Source organism: Leptinotarsa decemlineata, unplaced genomic scaffold (assembly GCF_025532065.1).
Source record: "Leptinotarsa decemlineata unplaced genomic scaffold, Ldec_3_MD MMD2_P_RNA_scaffold_14, whole genome shotgun sequence".
NCBI lineage: Eukaryota > Metazoa > Arthropoda > Insecta > Coleoptera > Chrysomelidae > Leptinotarsa > Leptinotarsa decemlineata.
In genome coordinates, this window is record NW_027412528.1 from 7,623,626 (window position 1) to 7,639,237 (window position 15,612).

General features: G+C 30.5%; 1 protein-coding gene across 1 annotated transcript; it reads right to left on the reverse strand.

The window, feature by feature from the left end:
* Positions 1-10,014: 10,014 nt before the first annotated feature.
* On the reverse strand, positions 10,015-15,036 carry LOC141483340 (uncharacterized). Its single transcript, XM_074177865.1, has 4 exons — positions 14,552-15,036; positions 14,344-14,471; positions 12,373-12,851; positions 10,015-10,675 (listed from the first exon to the last, which is right to left on the reverse strand). Exons 1-4 carry the CDS (start codon positions 14,593-14,595, stop codon positions 10,601-10,603), a joined length of 726 nt encoding a protein of 241 aa, XP_074033966.1. The 5' UTR covers positions 14,596-15,036; the 3' UTR covers positions 10,015-10,600.
* Between the last annotated feature and the right edge of the window lie 576 nt (positions 15,037-15,612).

The following is a 15,612-nucleotide window of genomic DNA, read 5'->3' on the forward strand; positions in this document are numbered from 1 at the left end:
TCTCATTGGTCAAGATTCTTAAAAACAATAAATATCATAACAATATATATATATATATATATATATATATATATATATATATATATATATATATATATATATATATATATATATATATATATATATATATATATATATATTGAGTGTCCTGTCCACGAATTTTCTCCTTTTGATTTATATCATACACACTCAATAATATCTATATCTCTGTATCTATATATATACAAGATGAGATCTTATTAAAATTAAGACAACCCGAGATCTACCTGAAAGAGTGTAAATTCTGAAGCATATTTATAATTAGTAGCATTATAATGACTCATCAAACCTCTACCCCTTGAGAGGGGAAACAATTTTGAATTTTGGGTTTTTGTTAAAAAATTTTCGAAACGAGATCCATAGAAAGAGTTGTCCACGTGTTGTATTAGATTTGTATGTTCTGTAAACTCACACCAACGTGAGATCCTTATTGGAAACAAATAAGGAAATAGATGGTAAGTTTCTATAATTGTGTTATTCCTTTTCACCAAGGATATTATTACTCCGTTACAGTCTACAGAATTATTACCATTCCATCATCGACTAAAAGACTTAACCTTTCTACTCTACTTTCACAAGAGAACGCGAGCAATAATATGAAATGTGTCTAAATAAGGATTTCTAACAGTCAAAAAAAAGTTTATTTATGACTGCGGTAATATAATCACATTTTGTTGATTTCATAAAAGTTTACGCGTGTTTCCTGTTGAACAACACTCTTCTAGTCGACGATGTGCTGCTCATTATCAACCCATGCTAGGTGGCAAAAAATTATTTCTTTTTTAACACGCTTTTATTTGGTTTACCTGTAACTAACAAGTAATGTAATAAAATCTTGGAAGTTAATTTTCACTTACTTCCAATCGTCTGATGAATATAAAATTTGGCACACATGTCAAGAACCAATGACAATACAAGAATTTCGTGATGAGAATGTAATGATAATAATTATAATAATAATGATGATTATAATGATGTCCTCGACCATCAAAGTAAGACAATCTTCGCCATAGAGTTTTCGTCTCCTGGCGAAACGAACATCGCATCGTCCGAAAAGAGAAGGAAAAACGCACAAAATATCGAGACTTACTCTTAGAACTCCGCAGGCTCTACCCAAACCATTTTGTAAAAATGGTGGTTCTGATCATAGGGGTTCTCGGTGGAATGATGGACACGCTGCTCTCCAATCTAAAAATCATACCGGTTTGCCGTGATGCGACAGAAATCTTAGCCGGAAGAATGCAGAAGACCATCTTCCTAGGTTCACTACGGCTACTCAGGGCACATGATTCTTGGACCCAGTAATCACTCACCCCACGGACGTGGGGAGTGGTTACCTGAGTAAATGATCCAGTGCGGCCTCCGGAAGTATCGGGGCTCCGGAGCTAGGGCCTGACTGGGACATCCTTTTATGAAAAAAAATATTGATGTGAATTTATTAATTATAAATTCCACCTGCTTCCAATCTTTCGAATAATCTAAAATACGGCTTACACATCAAGGACCGACGACAGTACAAACTTTTATTATAATTATTATTAATGTAATAATAATAATAAATTTAAGAATTTTGAAATTTAATTTTTAGCCACATCCAATCCTCAGAATAATCTAAAATTTGGCACACATATCAAAGGCCAATGAAAATATAAGAATTTCCAGATATTTGAAGTTGAATAAGTGTATGCGTATGTTATATGGATACTCATTAGCTGCTATGTAAGTTTTTCTATATCGGGAAATTTCTGTTAACAAAAACCCTCAAAAATGCCAACAATTTTCTAAATACTTAAAGTCATACTCATGGCAAGGTACGAAATCTGTTGGTTATAATGTTATAAATAGTTACCTACACCATCCTTTCAAAAATCAGGAGATTTTGATACGCACGCCCTTATTCAACTTAATATATCTTGAAAAGCGTTGATATTTGTGAAACGAAACTCATCCCTTTTTTGTGTAGGAAATATTCTGGATTGAGAAAAAGAAGACGAAATCGATATTAATCCAGTGGCGTGAAATCTGGGGAGGGGCGATTAGGGGCACCCACCTGCCGTACGCTCTTGTTTGAAGTTACGAACACATGATTTGCATTGAAATTTGGAAGTGAATGCTGTCATGTGACATACCAAATTTCATTAAGAGAAGTTGAGCCGTTATGGAGTTAATCTGGAAAACATATATTTTTTGTCACTTTCAACACCCAGAAAATCGGTCATTATTCATCTTAGGGTATATGTTTATTGGAACTTTTAGCCCTAAAATAAAGTGAATATTCTACCATCATTATGGGACACCCTGTATATGGGCATACAAATTTTACCAACGAGGAATACATTCTGATACACTAAACAAAAATTCTGTCAATTGCACAGAAAATCATATCGATAATTCAATAAACAATCCACAGGAACATAGACAGAATTTCCCATAAGAGGTGGCCGACATTCAACAACTTTTTGGCCAACCCTGTAGACACACGAACGGAATAATTCTTCTAAAAAGTTCGATCAGATTTGTCTGAAGAAAATAAAATCCAGAAATCAACAGAAAATACGCATGTGTGGACAAATTTCTTGATATATATTAGACATTCAATGCTTTTTGTGGCTCGCCCTGTCCAGTTACAAAAACTTCTACAAACTAAAATTGCTTTTCTTGATAACTAAAATAAAACCTATATCTAAAAATTTAGAAAATCTGACGACCTACAGAATTGCATGTATCAAGAGTAATGTCCTTTTTAGCAATCTCATTCGACAACGTTCAATAAAATATTTCACCATTTAGCAAGAGCACACTTGCGAAACAAATCATAACGAACACAAAAGATCAGGATGTAATGTTAACATATGTCTTGAGGAATGCAAGGTGATATGAGATCCACAATAACGTCAAATTTACCGGATCTCAGGTTTACCGTAAAATGCATATTGAGCTGATACCGGTGTATGTTACTGCCACACCCTCTGTAGGCAACATCGAGGAACTTCTGAAGTATAAAATTGCATAAAATGGGTCAAATGTGAGATCCCAACAAAAATTCAATCATGCCTTTCCCTACCCATTCTACACCTGATGAACTCTATATACACAGGGATACAAGACGAGATCCTTGTATATATATATATATATATATATATATATATATATATATATATATATATATATATATATATATATATATATATATATATATATATATATGTATATTTGAATGATGCAACTAATTTTCCTTTATTTCCAGTATTTAATATACATACAACAGGATGACACGTTCAGTTTGAGTAGAGCCTAGATCATGATACGATGTCGAAAGCGCTCGCAGATAATTGAATAGAAGTTATAAAATCCTTTTTGTAAGGATTATATGTTTTCTTACTTATATATATATATATATATATATATATATATATATATATATATATATATATATATATATATATATATATATGTATATATATATATATATATGCATATATATATATATATATATATATATATATATATATATATATATATATATATATATATATATATATATATATATATATATATATATATATATATATATATATAGTCTCCCAGAGTAGGAAGTGAGCCACTTCCATGGAAAAATTACGGTTGAAGTGAGGTCCGCGACAAAGTGAGGACCAATATACGGACCTCACTTTGTTTCGTGAATTAAATAGTTATAATGAGTATCTCACCACAAGATATTGTCATTTCGCAAAAAAAAAAATTTGACCTCATTTGGTATGAAAGCCCGTTCACCGCATATATTTCAGTTCAATGGTTGGACGCTTGAGGTCGCTGTTCCTCCCGTATATTTTCATTCGTGTATTCCAAAGGTGCCTTCGATTTAATTGCTGCGTGCAAAGTGAGACCCGGATATGTCACAACATTGCGCTGTCCTCTCTTTGTCGGTGACTTTGTTAGTGTATGAGTTCACGAATATATGAATACTTACGTTTGTATGAATTAGTCTGGGCTTTAAGTTTATATTCCTGTTAAATGGACATATTTTTGTAAAATTAAGTGGTTAGGCTTATTCGATCCGGATTATTGTCTAGATCATTGTGATTTGAAGAGGAGGAAATTTACCAAAAAAGAGTTACGATTCCCGAAACGGTGTTTCCATTATTTATAATTTTAATTTAACGCTGAAAATAACTTGCAAATAATTTTTATGATATAATCTAAACGCCATAGAGAACTGATTCACATTAGAATTTTTTATTGAAGTTAATTTTTCAATAATCTAGACAATTGTAAATTAATAACATTTTCTAAAACTTCCTTCATCGTTCAAAGTAAAATAAATATTTGAATTACCGTAAAATATTTTCGCTTCGTGGAGCCCTTCTCATACAAAAGGAGATTGCGTGATGAAAGTTTTGAAAATTTCAATACTTCCTTTATAATAATTATTAAAAGTAAACAAAAAAAGAAGAAACACAATGATGTTTTAAATACATTTTATCTTCATTCATTATTATTTTATTGTTTTTATATCAATAAAAGACTTTTATAAACTAAAACGAATAATTTTTATTTACATTCGTTTATAATTTTTTATAAATGAATAGACTATTTCAATATTTGGAAAAAAAAAATTTAAAACTTCATAAGGAACTGTCAATTATGAAAAAAAAAATCTTAATTATGATATTTGATTGTTTATAATAGTTTTTTATATATCTACTGTTCAAATTATCAGTTAAGACATTTTTTCTTTTCTAAAATCATAATTAAAACTTTTCTGTCGAGTAACAGAATAAAATTCATTAACTTTTCATTTGTTTATTAACTTAACAATTTGTTATAAATAAATTCTCCTCATAGTTTTATTTTTATCTTGAAAGTTAAAAAATTACAGAAACAACCACGAGCATAAAAAAACCGAAAATATTTTTTTCCCATTATTTATTCAATTTTGAAAACGCACGTGCTGCAAAAGTTGCAGCAGCTAATTCATTTGTTGACTTTAATGCTCAACTAACTTTCAAACTATTAAAGATACGACAATAGTCATTCAGATCGTTTTTGTAGATAATTGAATTATCTTTCAAACGTTTTTTTGCACGTATTCTTTAGTTACTGTTAATTTGTTGTTTTAGGCATTTGTTTATAAAAATTAACGATTTCCTCGAGTTTTTTCAAGTTTTCAGGTTTACAGCTCAGTAAATAATGCGAATTCGGATATTTAACTTTAGAGCAATTTTGTTGAACTATAAATTATCTCACAGTTGCAGTTGGTTATTTGTTTATTTGTTCATTCTTTCATAAGCTATCAATGAATTTCGCTGAATTTTGGGAATTAGTATATTCCCACCTAACTGCTCACTTCTATTTTACTGTATTCTAACTTGTAATTGAAAAAATGCTTCAGACTTCTTTTGTTTTTTGGGGGAAAGTTTTTGAAGTATGTACTTGCAATATCTAGGTTTGGAAGTGAACGTGCTATACTTTTTTCTTTGTTACTCGAGAGATTCTCGATTTTTTGCTCTTCTTTCTCTTCTACTTCGTCTTCTCCTTCTTGATCTCTAGATTCTTCCATTTCTTCTTCTTCTTCTCCTGTCTCATCTGGCTCCGTGTTTTCTTCAGATTCGGAGTCTGAATCTGCTCCGAACATTCCGTTAATGATTTTTTTGATAAACTGACTTATTTTTATTCTGTTGTACGGTGACCACGCCGTATTCGAAATTCTCATCTTCATCACCAGAGTCATTATTTTCATCTTCATATCCAAATTAGCATCATTTACTGAGCTGTAAACCTGAAAATTTGTAAAAACCCGAGGAAATCGTTAATTTTTATAAACAAATGATTAAAACAACAAGTTAACAATGACTAAAAATGATATGCAAGATGACATTTGGAAGATAATTTGATTATCTACAAAAATGGCTTGAATGTTTATTGGCGTATCTCTAATAGTTTGAAAGTTATATAAGCATTAATGTCAACAAATTTGTCAGCTGGTGCAACTTTTGCTGCACGTGTATTTTCAAAATTGAATAAATAATGGAAAAACATTTTTTTTGATATTTTTATGCTCTTGGTTATTTTTATAACTTTCAAGAAAAAAATTGAGCTAATTTGCGAATTTGTTTATAACAAATTATTGAGTGAATAAACAATGAAATTGTCAATGAATTTTTTTTTGTTATTTTGTAGAGAACTGTTAATTATGATTTTAGAAAAGAAAAAATGTCTTTACTAATAATTTAAACAGTAGACATATAAAACAACGATTAAAAACAATTAAAATTATTAGGATTTTTTTTTGCAAATCATAATTGACAGTTTTCTATAGAGTTGATTTTTTTTTAATATTGAAATGGTCCATTTTTTTATGAAAAATTTATAAACAAATTACTTGTTTTAGTTTATAAATGTCTTTTATAGACATAATGATAAAATAATGATGAATGAAGAAAAACAATTCACAACATTATTGTGTTCTTTCTTTTTTTGTTTACTTTAAAAAATTATCATAAACAAAGTATTAAAACTTTCAGAACTTTCATCATGCAATCTTCTTTTGTATATATCTAAGAAGGGCTCTTCGAAGCGAAATATATTCACGGTAATTATTCAAATATTTATTTTACTTTGAACAATAAAGGAAGTTTTAGAAAATTTTGTTGAATAACAAATGCCTAAATTATTGAAAAATCAACTTTAATGGAAAATTCCAACGGGAATCAGTTCTCTATGGTGTTTAGATTATATCATAATATTTTTTATTTTTCCAATTACTTTAAGTACCTCCAAATAATTATTGTCAAGTTACGTACTCGCTTAGAGGCCGTTCCCGCAACCTGAAAAAAAATGGGGATACCGTTTCGGGAGTCGGAACTTTTTTTCAGTAAATTTTCTCCTATTCAAGGATTTTTTTCAAAATTTAAAAATATTTATCGTTTACGAACTATTAACAACAAAACCAAACACTGGTTTTTAGGGTCTTCAATTGTTTACAACTTTGAGAATATTTTATGAGCTAATTTACTTTCTTTCACAATGATCTAGACAATATTCCGGATCGAATGAGCCTAATCACTTAATTTTACTAAAAGTATGTCCATTCAATACGAATCTAAACTTAAAGATCAGACTAAATGATTGATTACAGTCGATATCAATGGTTGTGAAATTAAAGAGACAACAAAATGGTCTTGTATTCGAATGTGAAATTACTGATTCAACTCATTCTACTCCATTTGTTGTTTTTGTTTTGGCATCAGCGACGTTCGAGAAAAATATGTAGTCATAGGGAGATTCAAATTCAAGACGTGCTGGCACACTATTGCTGTGCCGTTTCACCACTTGTATTAGCTGTAATTTCTGATATTTCACATCAGTTGAGTATGTTAAATTTCTCACTTCAAATGGTTGAGTTTTGATTAAGTGATCGAATTTATTTTTACTGGTTTTATCGCTTTGGATGAAGAGCTAAATGGAAAATTCAGCTCAATCTCTTTCGACTTTTACACTGATTTTTGAAAATGTTTAATTTCATCCTCAAAACTGTTTCTCAAAGAATAAAATAAGCCTTATGTCTCCGAAATTATAACAAAAATTTTGCTGTTGTTTTTATGTCTTTGGCATTGACTACTATAGATATACATTAGCTTCTTCTGAGCAGGGTATGTTACTAACTCTCTGAGCCACACCTGGGAGCGCCATGGCTATTTGTAGTTCCGCCAGCCATGTTACGTAGGAGAATCAATCCACCTTCAATTAGTTAAATAATAAATGGAGGGAGAATCTGAAAGTAATTATTCATTCAATAATTAATAACGTAGTTTGATTTCGTGATAATTAGTTTTTGAAAGCATGGTTCGAATTCTCTGTCTATATACCGGGTACATACGAAATCATATATGTGGCCATTTCTACCGAATATGGCATGACGTCACATACCTACACAAATATTGTCAAACTCGATGTAGGATGAAACTAACGACGAAGTTCGCTTAGTTTTCGAGTAAAATTTGAAACGTACTTTTCATAACATTTTTTAAACAAAACTTTTTGCATCATTTATCTTGAAAATATAAATGGAGAATTGTATTTTTTGACTTCAAAGTGATTCTCTTATACTACAAAAAATATCGCAGATACTAATCTGTTCATTTTTCTATGCCAGTGAAAAAGTGAAATGGTCAAAGCTCTCATTGTGAGATGATAACTTCTTAAAAATGACACTTTTCATCGCTATAGAAAAATGAACAGCGCAATATCATTGTTTTTTAGTAAAAGAGGTACACTTCGATGTCAATGTTCAAAACAATATCACTTCCTATTCAGATTTTTGAGATGAATGAGGTAAAGAATGGCATTTAATAAAAGTCAGTAAAGAGTTCGTAGATTAGTGAAAAATTACAATTTTTGACTTTCATTCAGAAACTGAGAAAACTTCTTCATTAGTTTCTCTATATATCGAGTTGTTTGACGTCATAGTATACTGCCATATTTGACTAGAAATGGTCACACGTGTTATATCGGTTGACTCTGTGAAGATTTTCATGAGTTTTATTATAAAAAATATCATTTTTGAGCTCTCATATTATTATCATCTAGGTGGTTGCAATAAAAGTGACATATAATTTGGCAGTTGATTTCAAAATTCTAGGTTCTGTAGATGACGTCTTCATAATGAAAATTTGTATATTCACTTCTGGGAAAGTTTTCAATGAATACATTTTCATGAGTAAGGTGAAACGTATTTTTTCTAAACAATAGTTCTTTATCCTTTATCCTTGTCCAATCCTTGTCAGATGAATCCAATTGTTCTGCTAATCAAAAAATCAATATTAAATTAAGCAATCAAGCAATAATATAATTTAACTTACAATATTTCGTGTATCTGTTGATATATTCTCTGTACATTCATTTTTGTTGCTTGATTCTTCATTTTCATCATCTTCTGAGTCGTCTTCTTCTATATCTAAATCGATATTTATCTCTTCGAGACTCTTTCCCTTATATTTGGAAGCTTCTCCCCTTTCATTGAGGAGTAATAATTTAGATACTTTTGCCATTTGGTATACATCACTTGGCAACCTATAGTACGCTTTATGTATTTCAGAAGTATGTCCCATAAAACATGCTAATTGCTCCAAATCTTGTGGAGACAAATTGATGACCTGTGACATTGTCGCAAGGTGTTTGCGTAATCTAGTTGACGTCAAAGCAGCTGCATTTTTCACTCCAGCAAGTCTCACGTGTTTGTAAATCGCCTTCGACCCGCAAATGCTGTTGGAGGTTTTTGTATTGGGAAATAGGAAGATATTTTCTTCTGAAAGGAAATGACTTCGGAGACTTAATAATAAATCAGTGTTTTTGACCATCTCATCTGTAAATAAAACTGGAACTCCTCTTCCCCTCTTCCCTCTTATCACAACTCTTCTGAAAGATTTCATAAGAACCTTTTCATTTTCAGTGATACAGCTGTTGAACTCATCAGAACTTTGGTTATTGATATTTGTAATATATGATGGTACAGTCATTCTTTCCAGTTCACCAATTCTTCGTCTGTTCAATAAGAGTAATTGCACGTATGTGATTTCTAACAAATTTTTGAAGGACTTTTTGTCATGTGGGTTTTGCTGTAAAACATTTCTATATCTTTCACCTTCTTTCAGTGTGTAATTTTTCAAAGTAGTGAGATCTTCCGCTAGAGGAATGAGAGATGGTTTATTCCAATTTTTTTGTTTCAAGTCATTATTTGCTTCTGTAGAAACTTCAAAACGCCATTCTTTGTCAATAAGTTCTCTTAGATTCTTCAATTTATTTATATCACTATTATCTTGTCGATATTTTTTAAGTGCCATGTTGGAAGCGACATCAATACAATCTTTCAACTCAGTACCCATATGAGATACCAATGATGGAGCTCCATAAGATTGAGTTTCCGCATTATATCTGGATATTATTTTAGTACATTACACAAGTATATCAAAGTTCACTGGATCCAAAGCTGCAAATAAATTTGTAACCTTGATTTTCTTTTTTATTTCTATCAACAAAGCTGCCAGTTGTCTCATTTTGCGGGAAGCAATAGCACGAAAGTGTTTATCGCGATGACTTTTCAAATATCTTTTTGCTACAGCACATATTAGCATATCTTTTTTTGCTGTTAAAGATAATTCATCTGCTCTCATAGTTGGGAATATATCTTTTCGTAAAATATCGTTGTTTTTATATTTAGAAAAAAGTGATTGTCCTTCACTTTGCGCATTACTTCTCAATTTTTTATCATCGCAATTATCAGGACATTTTGCAATATGTCTATAAAGAGTCTTTCTCTTGTAAAACCCTTTGCAGAATTTACATGGAAGATATGTGTCCGTAGTTAATTGTTCCAAATTGCTCTCTGCAGGTTTTCTCACCGGAACAATAATTTCTAGAACTTTTTAAAAAATTTCCCGTATTTCTGAGCCTAGTGAATAATTCCTTTCTTCTTCTATGACCAACATTGAATGATAATATTTCTTGAACTTCATGTTCCATTTGATGATGTCTTAAAATGTGACGTGAAAATTTCAGAACGTCAGTGTTGCAAAAATAACAATAATCTTTTTTGTTCCAAACTCGTTTTTTTTTTCACATTTTTTGCTTCTAGTACCTACAAAGGCATATTTATGGAGTTAAATGTGAAATTATAAAAGATATGAGTAAAACATATTTTCATTTTCAATTAATTGATGATGATGACAATGATAAGACAATAACTATAGTTTGAATAATAATACAAAGCAAGTTTATGAAATTTATTAGTATAAATAGCCAATGAACACAAATTGAATGATTTATAGTAATAAAAGCAAAATAAATTAGTGAAAACAACACTACACTCATAAAGTTCCTAGAGAAATTATCTCGTAATCATCAGTGCCCTTATTTAATACCACTACCAATTTTACCCAAGTTAACTTCCAGACATGTGAATCAGTTTGCTCAAAGAAACCAATTTTTATATGATATGAATGAACAATATAACAGTTAAAATTATTTTCTACTTAATTTATGAAATAAAAATGAAGTATGTTTCATCAAATGTTAGGAAAGTAAAGATATTTCAAAATAATGAATATCACAAATCACTCAATTTCGTTTGTAAAATTTCTAATAAAAAAAATGTTTAATACTTGACATACTCTAATAACCAGGGCCGTCGCCATGGGGGCGGAGATGGGAGGGAACCTCCCCCCCTGCTTTTTCGACTTGGGAAAAAGTTGGTAAATTTTGGGCCGTGAAGATAGAAAACAGTAATAGTAAAATATGAATGAAGATGAAAAAAATAAAAATGAGAGAAAAGAAAGTAAAAGGTAATAAGAAAAGGGAAAGAACCGGAAGGAGGTTGGGATATGCTGAACAGTCCACAAATTTTGAAATGACAATTTTACAAAATTCCCAACTTTTCGCTGTTTCTTCGACTTGGAAAAGTTGGGAAATTTCGGGTAGTGAAAATAAAAAAAATAGTAATGGTCGGAAACAATAAGCACAATATTATTTAGGCGTTGTTGCCTTTCATTTGTATTGAATATTCCTATACATGGTGAATATGGTGGAAGACCAAGAACCTTGCCAAAGTAGAATAATTCCCATTATTATTTTTATAATTACCAAAATTTATTTTTGTTTGTGCATACCCTAACGGGCATAGGCATTCTGCCAAGCTTTGGATAGCTAAGTGAGAAAATTAATATATTATAATAGTAACTAATCCCTCGACTATACTGATACTCGGCTGATACACTGTGAGATTTTACTTTGCCAGTTCACAAAACAGTAACACGTGTTTCTTCAAACGCAATCAATCAAACACGCCTGCTGAACAGTCAAACACGTGATACGATTTTTGTGAACTGATTATGAAAATCTCACTATATCGTATCAATGATTTTGGGTTTTCATCAAATTTCGGCCAATTTCATCATAAACCTTGTGACGGAAACCGTTCTGGACAATAAATTAAGATTTATCTCTTATATAGAATTCTATTAGAAAGGCAGGATATTTAATGTCTTCATCATGTAATGAGTTATTTGGGTTCTTTCAAAGGGAAACTAATATCAATAATATCAGAAGCTGAAACTTGAAAATTCCTTCTTTAACAAAATTTAATTATTATGAATATTTCAAGAAGTTTTTTAGTATCATCACTAAGAAATATGTCCTGTCATATTATTATGAAAGTTTCTGATATCACAATCATTCAAATCCGAATTATCATCAGAAGAAAGGTAAAACTAAATACAGTTTTCTGTTCCGAAAATTAAGTTTTCACATTGTATTCAAGAATTATCATAAAAAAATTACCTCTGCTGTATTTTCTGATGTTTGTTGAAAATTCTGGTTAGGTATTATTATTGAATTTTCTTTGTCTGAATTCCTGTCCGGACTTTCAAAATTTGGAATATAGTCCTCGTCGCTGTCTATTCCAGGTGTTGGTGGAATAAACTCTTCACTTTCTATATCAGATGTAGCTAGCATATCCTTTTCCTGGACTTTTTCTATTGTATTTGATGTACATTCTTGTTCGATTTCTCTGTTAGGTGCACTTGGAGCAATTTCTTGGGTCTTGTCATATTGATGTATTTTTGTCTCAACAGTTGATGTCACAATTTCTTCATTATTATTGTCACTAGAACAGTGAAAAATATTCCTTTTTGTTTTTTCTACCCAAAGTCTTGTTGCATATCTCTTTTTGGTAGAGGATATTTCTTCTAATTGTATTTGACGAACAGGATCAGGTGAAAGTGAACAATTTTTTCTCTCATTGAGTAAAATATAGCGTCCTGAAAGAAAATAGTTCGATAGGGCATAATATTTTCTAAAAAAATTGATATAGTTATGTGAAAAGAGCATCATTAGAATATGGTTTATATCTGACAAATTCAGAATAGATGGATTCAAAATCCAATACAGTCAACTCTCAACTTAATTTCGTACCTATATGGGGATTCACATCGAAAAATTTCTACCATGAATATTCAAGAAACAAATAGAAACATCAGACAGTTGAGAGAACCGCACCTAAAGATTATCGGAAATACATGTTTTGTGTAGGTAAAATGGGAATACCAAAAATTCCCAACACCTGTAATTGAAGGTTTTCAGAGGAACACAGAGGAACACATTGATATGTGATTTCGGTCTTTTCAAACAGAATATTGATCCAAGTTACAAATAGGTATGTTTTAGATCTAAAAACAAGTCATATACAGTGGTTTCATTAATAATAAAGAACGTAAATATTTCATTCACAAATATCAGAAGTGTGGTTTTCAAATTGCTGTTGTAGAAAACGTAGGTGTAAACAAATACCAGTCATTACCAAAAGTTGAACACCGGATTTTGAATTGCATAAAATTACATTTTTGAGTTGAATATTTTAAAGAATTTTCGAAATTCAACCCAAAAAACTCAAACAATACAATACAAAAAATATAACTCTACTCAGTTTTTCATATTTTCTACATAAACTATCATCTACAATACTTATGTACTCTTTTTATGAAATAGAAAACGTTGAATAGTAGAATCTCTTAACACCTAAAGAAAATATAATCAGAAATTTTTCCCTGAAAACAGAAATCAATAAGCCCGAAAGATATTTTACAAATATCAGTTATGAGGAACCGGCCTTGTTTTGTTTTTATTGTCACATCATTTCTCTCTACATGTGGTACGAAGACCTCTATGTCCATTATTTACCATTGAAAAAGTGATTAAAAAAATTCAGGTATTTACTAACAAATCGATCAATCGCACATAAAAATCTTCAAAAAATTAAGTTAACCATTGAACAATATAAGTTTGGTTTTTTTATTATATATTTTTATACGGACATCGCTGGTTGAAATATCCAAAGAATTGGGATTATGAAACTAGTTTTTATTATACATTTACATACGGACGCCTCTGGTTAAAACCTCAAAAAAATTTCTACATAAAAAAATGGCTGCAGATTCTCAGAGGTCGTATGCTAAATTTTCATCTTAACTAGGAAGTAACTGAAATTATGATGACTTCTTTGGAAAGTTGAGGACGAAGGTTTATTTGACCTTCTTTTCTCAAAATCAATTAATCATTCACTCACTGAAAGATTAGGGTTTTATTCTGTAACACTCTGCATATTAAATATCAATAAGTTATGAGTGGAATAAGTAGATATAATTTTTATATTACCTCACATTCGGAAAAAGTATTTGCAAGCGTTTGCTACCCTTAACAGTTCTTTGAACTAATTAATATTTTTCATTAAAAGACAATATCACTGTAACTCACTTGAAAGAAGTACACTGATCTCATTCCTGCCAAGTCCCTTAGTACTTTCATATTTAGGAATCAACAAGCGGTCCAAAACCTCGTCATTATTTTTTACCATATTCAATATTTTTGTTTTCCTGTCCATCCTGAAAAATGTCTTTGTTAAACTGAAGCACTCAAAACATAAACAATATATATTTATTAGTTTATTTTGATCGAAACTAACCTTAAATACACAGTAGTTTCCACAAAATATTCATGTAGCCCCATATGACGCAACAGTCAAACATTTATGAATCTTCGCTAATACACAAAAAATCTCTTCCACCTTATACCTAACTGTTTCACATGCGCGAAACTTGGCAACGTTTGATGGACCTCACTTTGCCTTTGTGATGAATTGGTACGTGTATAAATGTCCTCACATTGTCAGGATCTTTGAAAAATATATACGGACCTCACTTCACTAGGAGAATAGTACAGTCCTCACTTTGTAGATGTATATTGACAAAAAAAAAAGTTTTTTCTATTCAAATTTTTACGAGTATATTTTTCATTTTTCTTCCGGAAAAGAGATGCCGCAGCTAGGTCAAAAGAAAGAACATTCCCAGTCAACTCCTTCACCCTGTCCTCACTTGGTTAGGACTGAACTGTGTCCTCACTTTGATAGCTGGCTGGCTATATATATATATATATATATATATATATATATATATATATATATATATATATATATATATATATATATATATATATATATATATATATATATAGTCTCATTTGCCATCTTCTGGTGTTTTCAGTCTATATATATATATATATATATATATATATATATATATATATATATATATATATATATATATATATATATAAAATCTGAAGTTTTCACGGATAGGAATATGCTGAACTAGTTTTTCCGGGTATTTGATCCGTGTATGTGATATTATCTCTAATTTCACCGACGTTTCGACAAAATCTCATTTGTCATTATCAAGGTGTGCTGTTACGTGTTCAAAAGTTTGTTGACCTTGCTCAATTCACTTCTTACTATAATGGTAAAATGGTATTCGTTACGTGTTCAGAGATAGAGTAGTCCATAAACTCTTTACTACCTACTATTTAAAAGTTGTTGAGTTTTACCTGAGTTCTTCTTCTTCTTACTTGACCTCATCTTCCCGTTAAGGTATCGAATATGAAATCTGAAGTCGGTGAAATTAGAGATAATATCACATACACGGATCAAATACCCGGAAAAACTAGTTCAGCATATTCCTATCCGTGAAA